This window comes from Rhynchophorus ferrugineus, unplaced genomic scaffold (assembly GCF_030347505.1).
Source record: "Rhynchophorus ferrugineus isolate W39M unplaced genomic scaffold, kcgeb_rfMv2 rfM10, whole genome shotgun sequence".
Lineage (NCBI taxonomy): Eukaryota > Metazoa > Arthropoda > Insecta > Coleoptera > Curculionidae > Rhynchophorus > Rhynchophorus ferrugineus.
Window position 1 is genome coordinate 1,471,419 of NW_027472589.1, and position 22,548 is coordinate 1,493,966.

The window sequence follows — 22,548 nt, forward strand, 5'->3', positions numbered from 1 at the left end:
GGTTTTGTGTATTTAGTTGCTATGTATATATATATATATATATATATATATATATATATATATATATATATATATATACATATATATAAACAAAAAAGGTAATCAATACGTACCATATTGATCAATGACCTTTTGCCACACTTCTGGTAAAGCCTTACTATTACTATAGAACTTATATAGAAGACCCGAGGAGAGCAAAGCAAACGTATTTTGAAACCAGCGTTACAGCATCCCAAGAGTTCTGTAGAGACCAAAATAAATAGTAATCGGACGAGTTAAGGTCCTGAATGTAGATGCATAAGAAATGTCCAGCCAATTTGTCTTAATATTCGTCCAATATTAGTTATTGAGTATGTAACTTAACCTAGCTCTGCAATGTGGAGCCGATTTCACAATTTGTGAACGAAATTCTGTAATTTTTAGAATAAAACCATAATATAGTCCGCGTTAGTAATCAAGTTTGATTTTTTAAAAATGTTGAGCAACATTGGAGAGTTGTAGGGTGCTTCGGGCAATTTTCCGGTATTATTGTCGACCACTTTGACACGTCGACACCGAAAAATAAAAAAGTAATAAAGTCAAATAAGTAATGTACAGAAATAGCCATTTGTTAAAAAATAAGACTCATTTTGAATAAACTCTGGGGTGACATGCTCAAAGAAGAAATTGTTAACAACAAAAAAGAGCAATAAATGGGAATAAAATTGTTGTGCCCCAAGATACGTAAGCCTTTTAAAACCACAAATGGAACAGTTATCGTGAGAGAATCCTTCGAGTGATGATTATTTCAATATATTTGGTAGTTCGCTTTTCATCGTTCATTTCAAAATGGATCAAGTCCAGTCAAACTAGCACTATTCACTATTAAACACCAAATACAGCAAAATATACGCATAAAAATAAGCAGAGAATACTAGTATACATTCAAATAAATATCGACAAACGTATATTTCAGATTTTAATAACCACTTTAATCCTCAACAAATTGTTTGCATTCAACAAATCTCAAATAATGTCGGAGAAACATCAAGTGGACCAAGAATTCCTACTACTAAACTTCCATAGATATCTTCTCAATTCCTGTATTTGACCAAACATTATCTATTTTTATTTCCTGATTTCTATATCCTGATTCCAATACATGAGAATGAAAAATCATGATTCTAATCGAAATTATGTTCTTTAACATTGTCCAAGTTCAAGAGCTTGAATTTTAGACAAACGTTGATACATTTCCATGTCAGAGATCCCTCGTTTAGTAATTCGAAATCAAAACATGGCAGAAGTACATATATTTACTTAACTTAAATAGTGTAGAATGATGTTTGATGTATGTAGAATATGCTTAGATAACCATAGGTTAAAAAACTCATTGATTTTCACATAATTAAGTTAATAAAAAGAAATATTATAGTAGTGGTAGTAAATATAAACATGTAACATCGATGTAAAATACTCCAATGATTAATTGGGAAAATATCTGGTAAATATAACGATCGTGATAGAACAATTGAAGCACTTCAGTGAGGAATTCTCAACATGTTCAACGTTATCATGTTATAAAATCACGTCCTAGCACTTCTGCTTTATTTTTGAGGTTTTTTTCATTATCTAAATCACCAGTTCTAGATTGTTCAAACCAGCACTCATTTTGACCAATGGCTACTGTTCATTTGATTATTATTAATTAAATTTAAATGTTCGTAATTTGACATTTTCAACGCTTTACACAACAGGTTGTTTTTATCAGCGATATCTATTAAAGAAAATGCAAAGTATCAAAGTTTTATGACTTATCTTTATGGCTTCTATAAAAGAACAGTTTTCTATTCAATATTAATGAGTTTTCCAATGTATAAAGACGCTAAATATGTTAATGCTGACGCCCAAAATTGCATTTTTTACTTTCATTATTTTTGTTATCTGATTGGAAGGAATCTGCCGCCGAATCTCGTTAAACGCTTTGGCTTCAATCATTTAAAAATGATAATTTTGATGTCAATGAGAAAGAACTGGCTGGAGGTCTAAGTACGTTCGAAGAATTGCAAGACTTACTCAACGAAAACCTAGTTCAGACTATCAAAGAAGTCTGAAAAAGTTTAAAAGTTGATAAATAAACTATTTAAATGAGGAACAAAACGAGGAAAAATAGCTAAAAATAGAAAAAAGAATCTACTATGACAATTTCAAACCCAAAAAGTCATAGGTGAGTCCAGCAGTGTCATCCACATCAACATGGAACCGAGATATACATGTTGATAAAATCTACCGACGTCAATTAAAAAAAGTGAGCGACATATTGTTACAAAAAAGACCAGTATTAGCTGGAAAATGGTTGTGGGTTGTACAAAATGCAGGAAAATATTTTGATCAATATATGTTTTACTAATTTTCGCTAAGGAATGTGAATTTAAAGTGACAAAATGTCATCAGAATATGTACAAGCATCTAATAGACCCTTTCAAATGTATTCAGTTACCAATATCGATCACACACCACTTCAAAAGATACTTAGACAATATAAAATCTTATACACAATAGAGAAAATGGGGGGGGAGAAGGATATCAAGAGTTTGCACGAACCAAAAACAACAGAAATCAAAACCAAAAGTACCAGTACCGTCGGTAACTTAGAGAACACCTGGTATAGTGATAGTGGCGGAGCAGTATCGCCTTGATGGAATCATTTTTGAGATTGGACGCTGGAGTTTACGCTTCGCTAGATCAACAATAGTTTTCGAACAGTTTAAATACTCGAACTGATCAGTGTTCTAATTTAGTTCTAATTATCGACCAATTATAGCAGTTTACTAGGTTGGTGTCGCGATCCAATTACCGGCAGTGTTTTTCGACGATTATATAGCGATCGGACACAATCATGCGTCATCATCCCCAGTAAGTATCGCTATTAATGCTTTATTAAATGTTTTAATGGTTCCCATTAATATTCGCACGCGATGACGACCTTGACAGCTTTCGTCTTGCCAGTCCGCTGTTATTTGTGGGTTAATGTTTGTATTTTTGTTTTGGTTTGTCTTGTTTGCATATAATAAAATCAGCAGCATTGGATTTTTATCAGAAATGCCAACAAATAGTTCCACCAACATTCAACAACATTCCATGTAAGACGTTAATTAACATTGCATTTATGATTAACTTTGTTCTAATGTAATTTATCAATGATTGCCTCTTTAAGAAACTCATCATATTTCCCTTCTGGATATTGAATACTTCAAAAATCCTCAAACAGATGTAGACAGATGGACATTTTGGGTTTTAACAACCTTCTTAACGCACAACCGCTTGTTTCCATCCAATAAATTCCATCTGAACTTATCTAATTGTTTATAAAACCCGATGATGTTTAAACAACCTCATCTGAATTAAGAGGAAGGCTTTTCTAGTGATATAAATCAAAACAGAGTCACTAATAACCATTCCCAAATATTTTAGAACCCCAGATTTAAACAAAAATTGAATCCTACGTTCTTATTCAAATTACTCACTTAATTTATCGCTGACAATATTGTAACACTGTCAGGAGACCAAACCAAACTCCACAATACAGCGTTTGAATGCCTTAAACTTGAGTTAGTAAACTCAAAAGTATTCAGTATCTTCAATCTACTTATTAATTTGTACCAACATTTATATATTGGTGAACTTGGTGAATAATGCATAAGATATTTCTTTTACTGACAGATCCTAAAATTTACTTTCTAATACAACAGTATTTTATGAAATATTAGTATACTTGACTGAGTTTCCTTTATAGTACTATGAAAGTAAGTATTTGTGTACATTGAAAAGAACAATGTTAATATCAAAAAATATAGTATCCACAACACATAACATATATCTAAACTAACAAAATAAGTAATATGAGAATATACAAATAGATTATCTTATATTAGATTAAATACTACAAATTATTTTCATTAAATAATTATAGGATATAGAATATTGTTTTATATTTTCCAACACTTTAACAAAAATACAAGTGCTACTCGATCAAATCGCATGACAAGTATAGTCTCTTTTAATATTATAATACAGTTTGTTATATTTCTCACTGCATAATGAGTATTTTCCTTTCAATGGCCAAATTAAAACCATCTAACCCAAATCAACCAAATTTTTTTGAAACCAAGGAAATACGATGGTGTTTTGTTGTTAATTTTTTTTTTTTAAATTGAGTGAAATGAAACACAATTCACTATATCAATCCGCTTTTCTTCTGGATATTCATAGAGGATGAAGGCTTATAACTAAATAGAACTTCAGGAGAAAATATGATGGATGAACTACGATTGAATAGATTTACAATATCCCATTAAATACTGATAAGTTAGAACCTGGCGTCTAACACAGTTCCTGATTGCCTATATCTGTCGAGCGTTTCTGGGTCATTGAGTTACAATCTGAACGAATTTTGCTAACTTTCTACGTCCTATTATGAACAGACAGATTAATAATACACTTTATGGGCTTCCTGTTACATATATTGTGTACGCCACAACATAATATAGACCTCGAGAAGTGATACTGTCTCTTACGGGTTTTCATTAATATATCAAGTCGTACTTCTTGGCTTAATTACAGTACGTTCGAGTGTATATGGCTAGGTTTTGCAATATTGATAGATATTAAAATTATCCTCTTTATTTTGCGTGAGTACCAGATGTACCGGAAAGTCATTGCCGGTTTTTCTAACAGATGTCGCTAGGCTTAAGGATGAATTGAAAATCATCGTTTGCTGGTAGAAATCGTTTTCGAAATCGTAGCATCGTTTGCGAGGTTTCGAAAATTCAAAAGTAGTGATTTTCGACGTGCCAAGAACGTTATGGTAGACCGAAAAGATGCGAAACTGCAACAGTTATTGGATGAAGACCCAACCCAAACAAATCAAAAACAATTGGCAGAAGGATTAAACGTAACAAAAGATAGAAAGATAGCTGCCACATCGACTGAATGACAGGCAAATGGAAAATCGAAAAATCGTCTATGAAATGTTGCTTCACGGGCACGATCGGAAGTCATTTCTGCATCAAACAGTGACCGGTGAAGAAAAGTGGATCTATTTTGAAAGCCCTAAGTGTAAAAAATCATGGTTATCACCTGGCGAAGCCGGTCGATCTACTCCAAGGGCAAATAGTCTTGGTCGCAAGAAAATGCTCTGTGTTTAGAGGGATTAGAGTGGGGTGGTGTATTACGAACTGTTGAAACCTGGTGAAACAGTTATTAGTGATCGCTATCGACAACAAATAATCAATTTGAACCATACACTGATCGAAAAACATCCAGAATGGACCGAAGACACGGTAAAGTGATTTTACAGCACCGACCAAGTAAGCGTTAAAAACACTTGAATGGGACATGTTATCGCACGCATACTCTCCAGACCTTACCCCGCCGGACTATCAACTTTTCGCATCAATGGGACACGCGCTTACAGAGCAGCATTTCGCCAATTTCGAAGAAGTTACAAAATGGCTCGAATCGTTTTGCTCAAAAGAACAAGTTTTTTTGGGATAGCATCTACAAATTGCCCAAAAGACGGACACGATGTATAAAATGAAATGGCCAATACTTTGAATAAATAATTTTTTCTATTTTTTTGAAAGTTATATAGTGTTTTTCCGAAAAAAAAACGGTGATTACTTTCCGGTACACTTGATAACAGTTTAAGCAAAATCTTCAAGATTGAATATCAATAAATCATGTAAGGGGATACTTTATTTTTTACTAGATATTTCTTAATGTTTAAACAATGCATAAAAGAAGTTTCAAAAAATTGACGAGAGGTCGTTGACGAGATTGTAAGCTTCCTAATAATCTTACTCGGAAGGAAATTTAAGAAAATAGAGAAAAGCTGTTATCGTACAAAAGTGAAAATAAATTTTCGTGAAAGCTTTTGGAAAAAATTTTGAAAGAAATTTGAGTTTGGAAATTTTCGTTATACTTTTTTATATTTCCGATTTTTTTTATAGTAAAAATCCAAATTTTCTTATAGTTTTACTTTGGTACGGTGGAAGAATGTATGGACAAGACTCAGACCAAATTTTAAGTAGATCGGTTCAGTAGATACATAGCAGTTCGTAGAAAAAGTCCCTTTAAACTTCACTTCAGGTATATCTTCGAAAATAATACAAATGTTGAACAATCCTCTTAAGGGCATATTCTTAAAAGGTTATGAATCAAATATCTAGTCTAGCAAACTACAATAACTTTAAATTAAAAACTTTTAATAAATCAGGTAGTGCTAGATCACGGCTGGTTGATCCAAAACAAAAAACAATAATTTAAAATACCATCTTAACGGTCACCATATTCAACAGACAGACAGATAAAATATCCCAGGTCTCCGAAGACGTTGCCCAACGCCAATCCCGACTTGGCAATAAAAGAAAACGAACAATACTCGTCAGGCCAATGCCGTTGGAACCCAGAGATGATACCGAACCAGTATGGTTTCTCGACCTGACTGGGAAACTAGTTTTCGTTTGCACAATGCTCGCATCGCCGTGCGGGACGAGAGAGAGAAAGATAAGCGACTGGACAGACGACGCGAGAGTGAGAGTGACGGGACGAAGAAGGTGGAAGCCGAAAAAACTATGCGGAAAAGGTTTAAAGGTGACCCGGCTGTTAAAAACGAGAATACCGATCTACTGCTGGTTGAAAGTTGGCGTTCTAGCCCGATTACCAAGGTTATATCCTGCTGTACCAAATGCTGTTCGTTAAAATCGCCGGTGGTACTGTTATTATCGTTGTTTTTCCGCAATATCTTAAATTACCGGTTATTTAATATACATTATCACGGGTTTTTATTACTAAGTTCTTGTATGTACTTTGATCAGCCATGTCTATTGGTGAAAATGTAAAGTGTCAACTTATACAACTGTTAAACAGTCTAACCCAACTGTCAAGTTCAATGGTTTTAATATGTCTCTACATAAAATAATAGTTTAACCATTTAGTATTATTGAGTTAAACACTGTATACAGATACTAATCATGGAATACTGAAAAGTGCTTTTTGGCGTTACTTTTATTGTTTGATTTGACAAAATCTGCTACCAAGGCCCATCACCTTTAGAAACTTCTGCATTTTACAATTTGTAAAAAGTATTGGGACTCTTGTACATGTCTTGTACACCAATGTTTATCATATATTACACTCGTCCTTTCTCCAACGTCTTCATTTTCGAAGTAGATTTTTAACTTTGTGCATTATATATTATCTTGCGTAAGAACTATCAAAACAAATTAATTATCGGACAAAAACCCAGATCAAACTCTCAAATAACGTTAAGACTGTTTAGCGATTGATGAATCGACTGTCTCATCGTTTCATCATTCATCGCTTGCCATACAAAAAAAGAATTTTCTGCAATTTATTGTACTGGAGATGAAAAATAGATCTATTATGACCATCCCAGTTAAGGAGAGGCATCTATATCGACACCCAAATGAAAGATACATGGTTATAAAGTATTTTTGTGCAAATGATGAGCAAAACAGCAAAGTTTAGTGTGTTACGAGCTACCGAAATCGAATAAAACTGTTTATGAAGATGTCTTAAGATGTTAATTGAACAAATTGAAAAACATATTGTTGTAAAAAAAGAACAATAATAACAAGTAAGAGAGGCAAAGTCATTCTCTTGCACCACAAGCACTTGTTTTAATCGATGAAACATGGCTTGGCTCGCTCACGGGTTTGATATGATGATAAATGCAAAATGGATGTTTGGTAATCGTTATACGGTATAACACGGTATAGCTATGTTGTCAGAAAAATGGGAAAAGGTTTTAGAAAATGATGGACAATACTTCGATTAATAAATATTGTACCAATTTATTCAATAAATTCCTTTTTAAAATGGGAAAATGATGGAAAGATGTGTAGAACTTTAATCTCTACACTTTGTTTTAGTTCGAGCTTTTAGTATAAAAACTGGTTTTAAATGTACACTATTCATAGCGTATATAAACATGAAATTCTTTTAGAATTATAATTGATATCGTTAATATAAAATTGTTACTACAGACACTATAATACTATAGACCGAAATCCGATACTAATAAAAATGAAAGATATATGATGTATAGAATATATAGAAAGATGTATATATAATATATAAATATATTAAATAAATTTTATATTCAATTTCATTAAAAATAAAGTAATTTTGACTTTATGATTTCGATGAGACGATTTGGACATGAAAATGTGTGTTATAATTTTGAAAAGCAAATTACTAAAATAAGTCTGTGGGTCGTAATCTCTTGCAGGTCGACAAAAACCCAAAAATTAAGTTTATTAATATAAAAAGAGTGTGCTAGCTAATTCGATAGAAAGAGTATGTGAGATTTCATTTGAATTAAACATTTGCATGGATTTCGAATATTGATAAGGCAATATTTTCTTTAACACTACTAGAAATTGAAATGCAAACTTTGAGAAGAAGCAATATCACCCTCTAATCTCACACTAACTGAAAATCTTTGAAAAAGCTGATGAAATTCTTAAAATTACCGAGATAGAAAACCATAAACATTGACTATTAAGTATTTTTGAACTATTTGCATAAAACTGGATACCAAAAGATTAAAGCCAACGATGAAAAATACTATAGTTGTTGGCAGACTAATACAATCAAAGCATGCGATTTAAAAAGCTGTCATTGTTGATAGGAATAGCGTTGTCTTCCACTACAGCAACGTGATAATACACATATCCTTAACGACTGGGCAATAACTGAGAAAAACTGACTATGAAGTTTTAAAGCATCCACAGTATAACCCGGACCTTGCCCCGTCTTACTATCATCTTTTCCAGTCTTTGTAAGACTGACTTTAATAGAAGGTTGTCAGCAGAATCATGATTTTACCAGAAAAGTGGATAACCATAATTAATCAAAACGGCACATATATCATAGATTAGACTTTAAAATTTGTATGAACAAATTAATATTAAAAAATATGAAGTAAAACCGAAATTACTTTTTATCCATTATTTTAACTTTATTTTTACATAATTAAATAAAGGACGCATTCCTACAGTATGAATTCATTTAAATTATAGGAAACTAATATTAAAATTAACGCCTACTTGATATTTGACGATTGAAAACAAAATCGAAAGGATGATACCTAAAAGCGTTCGTGTTATTTTTTTTCCGAAACAGGGTTAAGAGACCTTGTCGCTCTCAACTCTAACGTCTCTATCTATGCCGTAATCTCGACGAACCTTTCACGTTTTTTTTTTCTTATTCTGCACCGTGCGCCTAAGTAACAAAACAAAAAATAAAAGAACATCGACAAGAACACGCTTTCTAAGCGAATTATTTTAACATAATATCCCGCCGTTGAAATAACTAATATACAACCGCCGTTTTACATTATTTACCATTTATTAATATACGTTTTTTTCGTTTTTTTTTTCTGATACAAACTCTCGCTGTTTTGAAACACGACATGTTCCGTATAAAATATTAATTCGGCTCCCTTATCCTGCGGATTCGGTGCGGTATTTCCCAACCAAACGCGACGCAAGAGAATGCCCGATATGGCACAGGGCCATATATATCATAAATCGAGAGATATATCTATCAATTTTTTATTAATAACGATCAGATCGAATTCATACACCAACTAATATCGCTCAATTGCATCATAGAATACGAAAAAAGATATAAATTCCAATAAAATATTAGAGAAAATCGAGGTTATGTTGAAGAAATCTTCTAAAAGAAGTTTTCGTTAGATACCACTTTGTTTTTTAGTGTTAACATTTATTAATACCTTACTAAATCACAGCCAAGCTAATAACCATATAATACTTTGATAAATACAAATTATTTACTACATAATTTTAACACTAAGCCAAGTGCAGAAGATTGTTTACTAAAATCAAAAATGTTTGAAGTATTGAATATAACTTGCAAATATTTAATATAGGAGAAGGTGGGGTAATATTGAGCATTAGTGGAAACAGTGGTTAGTATAGGACAAAATTTGTTATAACTCTAACAAATTGTTGATTAAAGATTGGGTAACACATTTAATAAACTGACTATTTAATAAGACCGTATTTGTTTAAAACATAACTGCAACATGTTATATTCATCAACTAACGTACCTACTGGACAAAGAACTGTTTTGTTCTACTCGTATTTATTTGACAGTGGAAGAGTATTTACTACATAATTTTAACACTAAGTCAAGTACAAAAAATTGTTTACTAAAATCAAAAATGTTTGAAGTATTAAATATAACTTGTAAATATTTAATATAGGAGAAGGTGGGGTAATATTGAGCATTAGTGGAAGCAGTGGTTAGTATAGGACAAAATTTGTTATAACTCTAACAAATTGTTGATTAAAGATTGGGTAACACATTTAATAAACTGACTATTTAATAAGACCGTATTTGTTTAAAACATAACTGCAACATGTTATATTCATCAACTGACGTACCTACTGGACAAAGAACTGTTTTGTTCTACTCGTATTTATTTGACAGTGGAAGAGTATTTACTACATAATTTTAACACTAAGTCAAGTACAAAAAATTGTTTACTAAAATCAAAAATGTTTGAAGTATTAAATATAACTTGTAAATATTTAATATAGGAGAAGGTGGGGTAATATTGAGCATTAGTGGAAGCAGTGGTTAGTATAGGACAAAATTTGTTATAACTCTAACAAATTGTTGATTAAAGATTGGGTAACACATTTAATAAACTGACTATTTAATAAGACTGTATTTGTTTAAAACATAACTGCAACATGTTATATTTATCAACTAACGTACCTACTGGACATAGAACTGTTTTGTTCTACTCGTATTTATTTGACAGTGGAAGAGTATTTACTACATAATTTTAACACTAAGCCAAGTGCAAAAAATTGTTTACTAAAATCAAAAATGTTTGAAGTATTGAATATAACTTGTAAATATTTAATATAGGAGAAGGTGGGGTAATATTGAGCATTAGTGGAAGCAGTGGTTAGTATAGGACAAAATTTGTTATAACTATAACAAATTGTTGATTAAAGATTGGGTAACACATTTAATAAACTGACTATTTAATAAGACTGTATGTGTTTAAAACATAATTGCAACATGTTATATTCATCAAATAACGTACCTACTGGACAAAGAACTGTTTTGTTCTACTCGTATTTATTTGACAGTGGAGGAGTATTTACTGCATAATTTTAACACTAAGCCAAGTGCAAGATAGTATTTATTAAAATAAATTAAAACAGTTTGAATTGTTGACTAAAACTAATAATAAAGGTAGGTAATATAGTACATTAGTGGAGACAGGGGTTAGTATAGGAGAAAATTTGTTATAACTTAAAAATATTGTTGGTAACAAATTTAATAAACTGACTATTAAATAAAACTGTACGTTTTTAAAACATAATTGCAACATGTTATATTCATCAACTAACGTTGACTACTAGACATAGAACGGTTTTGTACTAGTCGTATTCATTTAAAAGTGAAAGAGTATTTACTGCATAATTTTAACACTAACCCAAGTGCCAGACAGTATTTATTAAAATCAAAAAAGATTAATTTTTGACTACAACTTGTAATATTGTACAATAGTGGAAAGAGGGTTAATATAGGGCAAAATGTGTTATAATTTTAAAAAATTGTTAATTAAAGATTGGGTAACAATCTAACGTTAAAGTTAAAAAACTAACGTTAACGCGCTACTTGTATTCATTTGACAGTGAGAGGCCATTGTAGGGATGTGTTACTTCTCATTTAATGGAGTAAAATCACTATAAATCATTAAACATTACATTGGCCAGACGGTTTGTTTGTATTGTATTGTTAAGTCCATGGATTTAGACTTGGGGCTTAGTGTCTCCTCAAAAAGATGATGGGAGAACCATTCATTTCGTAAACTAATGATTTAATTGTGATTAACTGTTGTTTCAGAAATCTACCAGACACTGAAATGAAAGGGTGGTTTGATGCATTTCGAACCGATGGTGGACCAACGCTGTATAGCTTCAGCAACCGTACCGCGGTGACAGGAGACGTTACCGTCATCACGTTCCTAGCGATCTTCGCCACTCTATACGTCGCTTTCCTCATCATCTTCCCCGGAATCAGAAAGGAGGTAACATTAAACTAAACTATTTTTATTCGACGTTATTTTGCTGTAGAAGAGATACCGCGTGTTGCAACGCGTGCTTTATACAAATACCTCGCATGATGAAATCGCATAATGGAAAGCTTTATACCACCATAAATTAACTATCAACGAGAATTTATCAATTTTTGCGCAAGACATCAAAGGAGGCGGTTAAAAAATAATCGTTTTTTTTTTCGCTATTTATCTATTTAAATCTAATACTGCGTTATTGTTTAATATGAATCCATAATAAGGTGAGTCGTGATGAACAAAACCATTCATAAATATTGGCTTTGCTCATGAATAGACATCGGAAACTCATTTATTAATGGTTACAGTGTTGTGCGCGGTTGTCAGTTCTATTTATTTCCCCAATTCCAAGAAATGTATGGATTTATATCATGTTGACAATTAAAACATAATTTTTTATATAATATGTATAATTTTGTTTTGTGCTGTCTGGTTATAATTATATTAATAATCGGCATTCAAATAGTCAGAAAAAATCATGTATCATCAATGCTATTATAAGATTATTATATAATTAGAAAAAAAAACCAACCAACAAGACTAAAATGTGTAAGTAGTTGCTATCTTAATATAATAAATTAAATCTCAAGCGGTGTTGCCATTTTTAAAATTTTTCCTATAATCTCCTGATTTTACTACAATTCATACCCACGTTAAGAACTTATTAAGTATTAATTTATTATTAAGTCCCATGTATAAGTATATATTTAAGCGGGACCGGATGATTTGGCAAAATAAAAACTTACATTAAATCCAATGTATACGAGCGCTAAAATAATAACGCTCGTAAACGATTTCTAACCTATATAGATTCGTCAGATAACCGATTGAATGTCTTAATTAAAGTGCCCTCGTGTATACTAGGCGTCTTATCCGTATCGCTGGCGCTTTTCAAACAATTGAATTCTTTTGTTTTGTCCGGCCGCCGAGCGTTATTCGGCTACGTCGAAATCGAAATATCGGCCAAGGATATCGATAAAAATGCGTTTTGTGAAAAGGATCAAAGAAGAGAGCAGGCGGCTATTAATCAGACGTCTCCGATGCGATTTCGACACAGAAAGACCGTCATAACGTTAATATATTGGCGAGACTGAACTTTTGTGTCGTTAGAATAGAAACAAAACATTTTTTTTTCAAGTAAACGCGTTCTTTTCGACCTTGTTTCGCTACTTTTACATTATTAATTTTGTGGCTACCGTATTTTAATGGACTCTTAACTCAAATACAGTATCATCAAATGTATTATTTATATGTGCAATCAAATAATCAAACAAGTAGACAAAACTAAAGAAAAAATAATTTTTAAGGAAATATCATACATTTGGCAACATGGTATGACATTTTCTCAACATTCTTAACTGAGAAACAGTATCATCAAATATATTATTTGTAAGCGCGATTTAAATTTTCAAGCATCGTTTTATTTTATACTACCCTAATACAAAGAAGTAGACAAAACCAAAAAAAATCGAATGTTTGAGGATGTATACATTAGCAACATGATATGATGTCTCCTCAACGCTTTTAACTCCAGAACAGTATCATCAAATATATTATTTGTATATGTTACAAGTATCATTTTGTTTTATTCTTTCTTTGTGGAAAGAAATAGAAGAAACCAAATTTTTGAGGAAATATCATACATTTGGCAACATTTTAAATTAGTTTTTAGCATATTGAACTCTTTGTTATGAATAACTAGATTTTTTTTCTAAATATACTTCATCACTGGCCATTGCCTTTTTCCTTCTTCTTGACAATGTTTGAATCTATCTTAATTTTGAGGTTGTCTCAGAGTGCTAAGCTATACAACGTGACATTTTTCGTAATAATCTAAGTAATAATTATAAAGAGCAATGTCTGAAAGTTTCCTAAAATTACTGTTTTGTTCTATATTTTCTACACTCTCTTTCAAGCACAGCAACTAAACGTCGTAACACATCAATTGCCATAGCATTATATATTGTAAATCCTATATATAAGTTCAATGTTCCTCTCGATATTTTTTATTCGGATTATTCGGATATCGTAGTAGGCGTAATCTGAATTTACTTACGGTTATTTAACATGAATTAATAACGTTAGTCGTGATATACAATGCCATCCATCATCGTTAATACTTATATTGCCAATGCTTACTTTTTAATTGTACGTTGTTGTCACTTTTATTTCCTAAATTCTAGGATGTTTTTCGATTTATGATTTGTTTGTGCGATAAATACAGTACTGCCAAAATTTGGTGTTTTTAGTTATTTCCTACTACATTTTTGATGCAATTTCTGTTCATATAATTGCAGTAGATGAAAATTACAGGATATATAAACAATTTTAAGCTGAATCAAATGATAGTATAATATTCCGCGTTATTTAAAGTTTTCTAAGTTATTTGCCTAAAATTTGTAGCTTAATTCTTGCTATATTTTTTGAGTAATTTCGTCTTGAATAAACGAATGACATAAAAAGTATTTTAAAAAATCATTAACTATCTTAATGCGGTAACGAATCGTTTTCATGCTCGATGCTCCTTTGTTTGATTCGTATTATTGTTCATTAATACCATTTTTTTCTTAGCTATCCGATTTGTCTCGGACGAATAATTAATTTACCTGCACCAGAATTAAATGCATTTGATAATTAGTTGCCAGTCTTTAGCCTCGAACTGTTCGACGTTGCGAAAACGACTGAATGATCAATGATTCACGATGATTCGTTTCCTTACCCGTCTAGGAATTAAAACAATGTTCGATTCGCTGAAACATTTTAAATTCATTATTCATATTAGTTACATTAATGAAAACAAAATATATATACATACATGCTATTGTATATCAATTATCATAAACATACAGTGTTGCTAATTATACTATATTTTCCTGATATCTAAATGAAATTTCAGGATAACAGAATATGTCCGAAAAATTAATTTGTATGCAAATTTTCGCCAATCACCGTAAAAATACGCTGTTGTCAATCGTACGATATTTTCCCCATAAATCAACAAAAACCGTGAATGATATAATATTGCTCAAAGATTAATGTAAAACAATAAATCGAACAATTATCATGAATATACGCTGTTGACAATTATATGGTATTTTCCCTATAAGTAAATAAAAGTTCAGGATAACAGAAGATGTCCGAAATATTAATTTGTATGCAAATTTTCAGCAATTGTCATAAATATACGCTGTTGCCAATCGTAGGATATTTTCCCTACAAATAAATGAATGTCCTCGATAACATAATATTCTTCAAAGATTAATCTGTAAGCAATTATTCGAACATTTATTATGAATATACGCTGTTGTCATTTGTAAGATATTTCCCTATAAATACATGAAATTTTAGGATAACAGAAAATCTCTCAAAGATTAATTTGTAAGCAATTATTAGAATATTTATATAATTATTATATACACGATTGCCAATCGTATACTATTTTCCCCATAAATAAATGAAAGTTCAGGATAACAGAATATGTCCGAAAGATTAATTCAGAAACAATTATTCCAACAATTATCATGAGTATACGCTGTTGCCAGTTATACGTTATTTTCCCTAGAAAGAAGTGATAGTCTTAGGTAACAGAATATGTTTGAAAGATTAATTTGAAAGCAATTATTCGAAGTATTATCATGAATATACGCTGTTGTCAATTATACAATATTTTCCCGAAAGTTCTGGAGAATATAATTTTAATGATATTTAGTAAATTTTCACAGTTTGGACGATGTTTAAACTTTAACACCTTTTAACTTGCCATATTTACCCATCAATAACCGTCGAATTCATATATTATACAAAATATAATAAAAATAGAAAAACTGATCATGACAAATGATTATGCTTAGTATCCAACGATGTATTTGTATTAAAATCTTGATTTAATTTCAGCGTTTTACCACATTCTGGGCTGTGACGCTATCGTTATTCGTGGGAACCAGCATTTTAGGTATTATCATGAATCATTACGATATGATGGAGACATAACTAACATCCTTGGGTTTCAGTGTCTTTATTCGGTTCCGGATGGCATGTGGCCGAAACGTCAATAATCAGTACTTACAGGGCTTTTTCCGACGAGAAGATATCAGCGTACATTGGGGCATACGTAGGTCTCAAACACGTCAATATCACTCTCCAAGGTAATTGTTTATTATAATGTATTTTACGATCATTGAATCATATTACATCATATCTGTCTCCTATTTTCTATTTTTAGCTACCCCATACAATAATTCTACCGTTGATATTGATTTCAACGAACAGTTTAACTGGGAGAATGCGAATCTGATGGGTGACAAGTTCAAGGAGGCGTTGCAACGAGGTTTACCCTTTCCCATACTCAGTGTGGCCGAATATTTCACACTGGGACAGGAGGGACTTGCCTGGGGTGGCCAGTACAGATCTGCAGGATATTTTGCCATAATAATGCTGTGGTAGGTACTATTATGATGACTGCAATGCAATTAGTTCGATGATATGACACGATATTTCTCACTAAGACCAATTTTATACCAACTTGTCCCACAACGTTATATTTTTACCAACTGGCGAGTGACCAACTTCGAAAACAATCCCAGAAGACATCCGGTCTTACCCAGTCTGGTCACTGGCGTGACTGGGATCATTTTCCTAATCAAACATAAATTTACGGTCATGCCACAGCAGGATTCGAACCCGCGACTATCGCAGCAGTAGGCGGACCCCCTTATTGCCTTTACCACTGCGCCAACCAAGCCGGAAACTTTATATTATATTGATTTAGTTCTGATTAAAATATTTGGTATTTGTAATTCGCCTATATCTTTAAAATGTGATTTGTAATTGGTATTTCAGTTATCCGAGGCTGAGGTATTTTCTAGTTAGCAATTCAAATATACAAAACATCAAAATACATTTGAACAAAAATATATTTATCATTCAGCATATCGTTCACAAGCTGGAACTTTCTATTTATTCTATTGAACGACTTATTTGATAACTTGGGTAAGACTAACACCTTCTCAGTTATAGAAGTAGTATACTTGAAGAAATTCATTGAAGTATTGAAACCCGTTGCAACAACTTTAATTGTAACAATTGTTACTTCTGTCTACTTTAATGTCTATAAGAACCAGATCAGATCGGCTGCAGGATAGCAATTTGGGGAATTTCACTGCTAAGTTTGTGTTCATTTAGATCAGTAAAGAGATTGTTTTCTTTAACAGGGTTTAATCATTCTCCAACAAGAGGCTGTTGAGACGAAAGGAAATTCTTCTGTTACTGGATTTATAGGCTGAGCTGGCCTGTATTTTGTATTTTAAATAAAAATAGTTCAAATGTTGTATTGTATAGTATCTTGTAATTTGTGTTTTAATCAGACCAAACTTCCAATAAACGTTTTACGCACAAAATCTTAGCATCGTATCCTGCCTTTGATGTGATACGGTCACTTATCTAACTCAAAAAGCTTCACTCTCCTGAATTATGTCAGGAAATTGTTCAGTTGCAATAAAACCTAATATAATTCTTACAGCTCTTTATATTGGAACTTTTAACATTACAATTACAAGTGAAAATTAAAGCTATTGACCAACACTAAACCTACTTTTCAATAATCTAAGAGCTTGATTTATTTTAATGATAAGTCTTATCAACCCAACAGGACAGCTTTCGCCATCTGGCTGTTGATGAACCTGATGCTAATCGTTGTTCCCCGATACGGGGCGTTACTGATGACCACTTGCGGCTTCCTGTTGCTGGCAACGGTATGCGGATACTTCGGGATGCTGCCCGAGACGCCGTTACTGATTCACATCGAAGGCCAGACCTTGGACTTTCATTTTGGCTGGTGTTACTGGCTGGTACTCATAGCAGGTAAGGATTATAGCTCAATTTAATGGGAAAAGGTGACGTTTGAACGTTTTTTAGGAGGTATATGTCTGACCTCCGGGGTCATCATCACCACCATTGAGATCATCAACCCCCACAGCTTCTCCACCATTCTAGAAGTGGACTATGACACTCCGTACGACCGACATATAATAATCGAGGACAGTCGAGGTCGGAAGTACCAAAAAAAGAAGACCAGCAGCGGCAAGTTGGAAGAACCGGACAATGTTGGAATCGGTCACAAAATACTCAGGTATGTCTGACTAGAGCGCGTCATATTGCTCGTGAATCATCAAGCGAATGTTTTTTTAGGAGACTGTCGTCAAAACAAAAGGAGGAGAAGCCTCAGTCCTCCAAAGCGAGTAGCAGCATCATAGAGAAGTACAACTTCGAACTGGCACCGGTGCCCTGGAGATATTCGCAGTCGCCAACGAGCAAGAGCGAGGTACCCATGAGAACCGAACATAAAGACGACGATTCTTTGATAACATCCTATTCACTGCACGAGACATCACAAAGCAAAAACGTTTATAGGTAAGGTCTAATCCCAATTGGGTGCTAACAGGTCAATTGAAAAATTCCCGGCCTGACACATAAATTGTGCTACTAGAATTAAATCCATATGTTTTTTTAGTTAGCTCCAACCGTCAGAAGATGCGTATGTAAATTTGGCAGCTGTCGGATCATTAGTTTATGAATTATAGCATTTTGAGTGAAACAACTTTTATTACTGTGAAAAAAAAATGGAATTCCGCGATAGAATATTGCTTTTTGAAGGGAAAAATACAGTTTCCGACACTGCCTCAGGAAAATCAACCATGAAGGACTGGTATGCTAAGTTTAGACGTGGTGAAATGAGCACCGAAGACGGTGAATGCAGTTGACAGCCAAATGAAGTTGTTACTGACGAATACATTTAAAAAATCCACAAAATGATTTTGAATGGCTGTAAATTGAAACTGAATGAAATAGCAAACATTCTAAAGATATCAGCTCAACGTGTACATCATATCATTCACGAATATTTGGGCATGAGAAAGTTCTGTACAAAGTGGGTGCCGCGCGAGCTCACTTTTGACCAACGACGAGTTGATGATTCGGAGCAGTGTTTGAAGTTGATCAAACATAATAAACCCGAGTTTAGACGTCGATATGTGACAATGGATGAAATATGGCTCCATCATTTCAGTCCAAAGTCCAATCGACAGTCATCCGAGTGGACTGCAAACGATGAACCCGCTCCAAAGCATGGGAAAACGCAACATTCGGCTGGCAAGTTTATGGCGTCTGTATTTTAGGATGCGCATGGAGTAATTTTCATTGTCTACCTTGAAAAAGGAAGGACCGTTTGAAGAACGAAATCACCGAAAACGGCCGCATTGGAAGAAAAATAATGTGCTGCTTCAGCAAGACAATGGACCATATTCTCCAGATCTGGCCTCCAGCGACTACTTCCTGTTCTCAGATCTGAAAAGAACGCTCGCTGGGAGGAAAGTTTCGTCGAATAAAGAGGTGATCGCCGAAACTGAGGCCTATTTTGAACCAAAGGACAAATCGTACTACAAATACGGTATCGAAAAGTTGGAGAGTCGATATAATCAGTGCATCACAAAAAATACTAATTTTGCCAAAAAATGTGTTTTACTATGGTAAGCCGGGGACTTTTCAATTGACCTGTTAGATAAATATATCAGTATATATTGCTTCCACGTTGCTGTGATTTAGTAACCTTACTTCATATTTTAACGCGAAATCTTGGAAAACATCATAGATCCATTTGATTTCAAGGTTGTCGTGCGGTTTTTCATTAATCGCATATTAATAAGCATTGGTAATTAATCGAAGAACTGTATTTTGGCAGCTTGGATTTGGCTTACTTGCACCCAATAAGTCCAAATAGGCTTTTTTTATTAACTGACACATCAATCTCTTTTATCTTACGTAAAATTTGGAGTATCAGCCATCTAACCAATGCATTTATTTAATTTCGAGCCTGATCTGACTAATTTTATCTGTCACGTGATATTCTCAATTCAACCAAATGGATGCTGAGGTATATCGATGATTCTGCTTGAGGAATTGGGTATCCCTCAAAGGATATAATTAGGTTAATAATAGGAACTATTAAGATATATTTTATGGTTTTTAGTCCATCTGAGGATCTTGTTGACTGTGACTTGTAGTTTTTCTATAGCTCTGGGCAGATATATCATTTTCTGTAATGACTGTGTTGTCGATAATGTAGAACAGATACAGGAGTGTTTCTAAAACACTATCTTTAGCATAGATTACTATTTTAGACTACAGAAAAGTGAATAAGATATAGTACATGAATGGCTAATTAAGTGCAGACGTACTTAAATAGTTTTAGTCATGTTTGACGCTCTTATTGTTTGAAGGTCCGAATTCTTCACTAACAAAAGTTTTCAACTGACGTATTGAAAATATTAATGAGAACTAAAGAAACAAAACAAAGCTAATGTCATACATGATATACGCAAGTATATTATTCATTATGGATATATTTACTCTGCATTTGGTTTGTTCACACCACCAAGTATAAAATTAGCAAATAATAAACACAACATCTTGTTCATTTCCCTGTACTCTTGCTATTTCAACCGGTTTTACACAACATAACCTCACTAATATTCACGTGTTTAGGCAACCAGCGATGAACAGCATGTTTTAACCCTAACCGAAGGCCGGACTAACCCCGGATCGGGTTGGATCGACGACAACAACGAAAGGGAAGGAGTACCTTGAGGCCATCTTCTCGAGGTCGACGAAGAGTAGTGCAATTTTATTTTTTTACGATACGATTTCTTTTAGTGATTCCCGATGTGATATTGTTTTAGTATTTAGGACGCTACCGTTGGCTCGTCAACGAAAACGGCCATATTTATAAATTATTCCTGTTAAGTTACTTAAGAATGTATAGTATTTATTTTCGTTTTCATAATTGTATAGGAGACTCTTGAATAAATCACTGACGTAAGCCGACGTTCGTAATTTATTGGTGATGTGACCCATATGAAATTTTAGGTTAATTTGTCTAATCCAAGACATATAATGTGATTAAGTATATGCCTGAAATATACATAGAATTTACAAGAACTGACAACAACAGCATAATAATACCTTGCATAAATAATTCCTTCTGCCGCACCATAGTGTTGACAAGAAATATTATAGATCAATATGTATTTGGTTTTTTATAGTTTTAAATATTTTTATGGCAAATATTGGAATATTTTTTTAATATTAAAAAAAAATGTCACTATAAAAATATTTGGCCTGCACAACAAAAATATAAAGAATTGTTATTAATATATAAAATAATATATATGTTGTTAGTGCAACATTTATAACCACACAAAATATAGAAGCAAATATAATTAATTGCCTGGAAAAAAATGTTTGATATTTTTTAAGAACCTTTAAAAGATGTCAAGAAATGAAAATAATATGTAATAAAGTATTATTGATATATAAATATATTTAAAAAATGGAAAATACTGGATCTCTTAACATAATTTTAAATATTAAATATTATGTTTCACCTACAATTTTATTACTTCTAAAGTAGTTTCAAATATACCTGAAAAAAAAATAGATGTTCTGCCTTAATTCAGAACAGAAAGATCCATACCAACCAAACATTGTAATAAAATTATTTTTAATATATAAATGCATATTCTTATTGGCACAATATTTATAACTACAAAAAATATAAAAAAAAATTTCATTGCCTGGAAAAAAATGTTTTATATTTTCTAAGAACCTTTAAAAGATGTCGAGAAATGAAAATAATTTCTAATAAAATATTATTGATATATAAATATATTTAAAAAATAATTAGAAAATACTGGACCTATTAAAAGAGAATTTTAAATATTAAATATTATATTTTGAATATTTTTTTCACCTCTAAAATAGTTTTTAATATATCTGAAAAAAAAGATGAGATCTGCCTTAACTCACGACAGAAAAGACCACACCAAGGAAACATTGCAATATATATATATATATATATATATATATATATATATATATATATATATATATATATATATATATATATATATATATATATATATAATATTTAGAAATCATCCCAGAAGATATCCGGTCTTACCCAGCCTGGTTCCTGGCGTGACTGGGATCCTTTTCCTTGTCGGATTTTACGCTCTTGCCTAGAACATTCCCAAATTTTAAACAATCACAAACATAAATTTACGACATGCCCCAGCAGGATTCGAACCCGCGGCTATCGCAACAGTAGGAGGACCATCCCATCGCCTTTACCACCGCGCCACCAAGCCGGCAATATTAATATTATTAATATATAAATACCTATCTCCTTGTTACAAACGATGATAAATGAACATCAAGCCGAGGTTCAGAAACTGATATTTTTATATGTTGTTTTACCTTGAAAAAGTTATCCACATAAGGGGGGTGAACAACAACAAAAAAACAA

The 22,548-nt window shown here is 32.4% G+C and overlaps 1 protein-coding gene across 4 annotated transcripts in view; it reads left to right on the forward strand.

Annotated features, from left to right (window-relative positions):
• The window catches only part of LOC143203583 (dual oxidase maturation factor 1), a 77,168-nt gene extending 56,100 nt beyond the window's left edge, over window positions 1-21,068 (forward strand). For 2 of the 4 annotated variants that reach the window (XM_076415796.1, XM_076415795.1), the window contains exons 2-9: window positions 11,963-12,146; window positions 16,086-16,143; window positions 16,202-16,336; window positions 16,414-16,630; window positions 17,839-18,050; window positions 18,105-18,318; window positions 18,378-18,599; window positions 20,730-21,068. In XM_076415796.1, the coding sequence (XP_076271911.1) occupies window positions 11,982-12,146; window positions 16,086-16,143; window positions 16,202-16,336; window positions 16,414-16,630; window positions 17,839-18,050; window positions 18,105-18,318; window positions 18,378-18,599; window positions 20,730-20,757 (1,251 nt within the window). In that variant the 5' untranslated portion in view covers window positions 11,963-11,981 and the 3' untranslated portion in view covers window positions 20,758-21,068. Of the gene's footprint in view, window positions 1-2,798; window positions 2,896-11,962; window positions 12,147-16,085; window positions 16,144-16,201; window positions 16,337-16,413; window positions 16,631-17,838; window positions 18,051-18,104; window positions 18,319-18,377; window positions 18,600-20,729 lie in introns of those variants that run through there. The other 2 variants (XM_076415793.1, XM_076415794.1) reach the window with 2 other exon arrangements.
• Window positions 21,069-22,548: the final 1,480 nt, after the last annotated feature.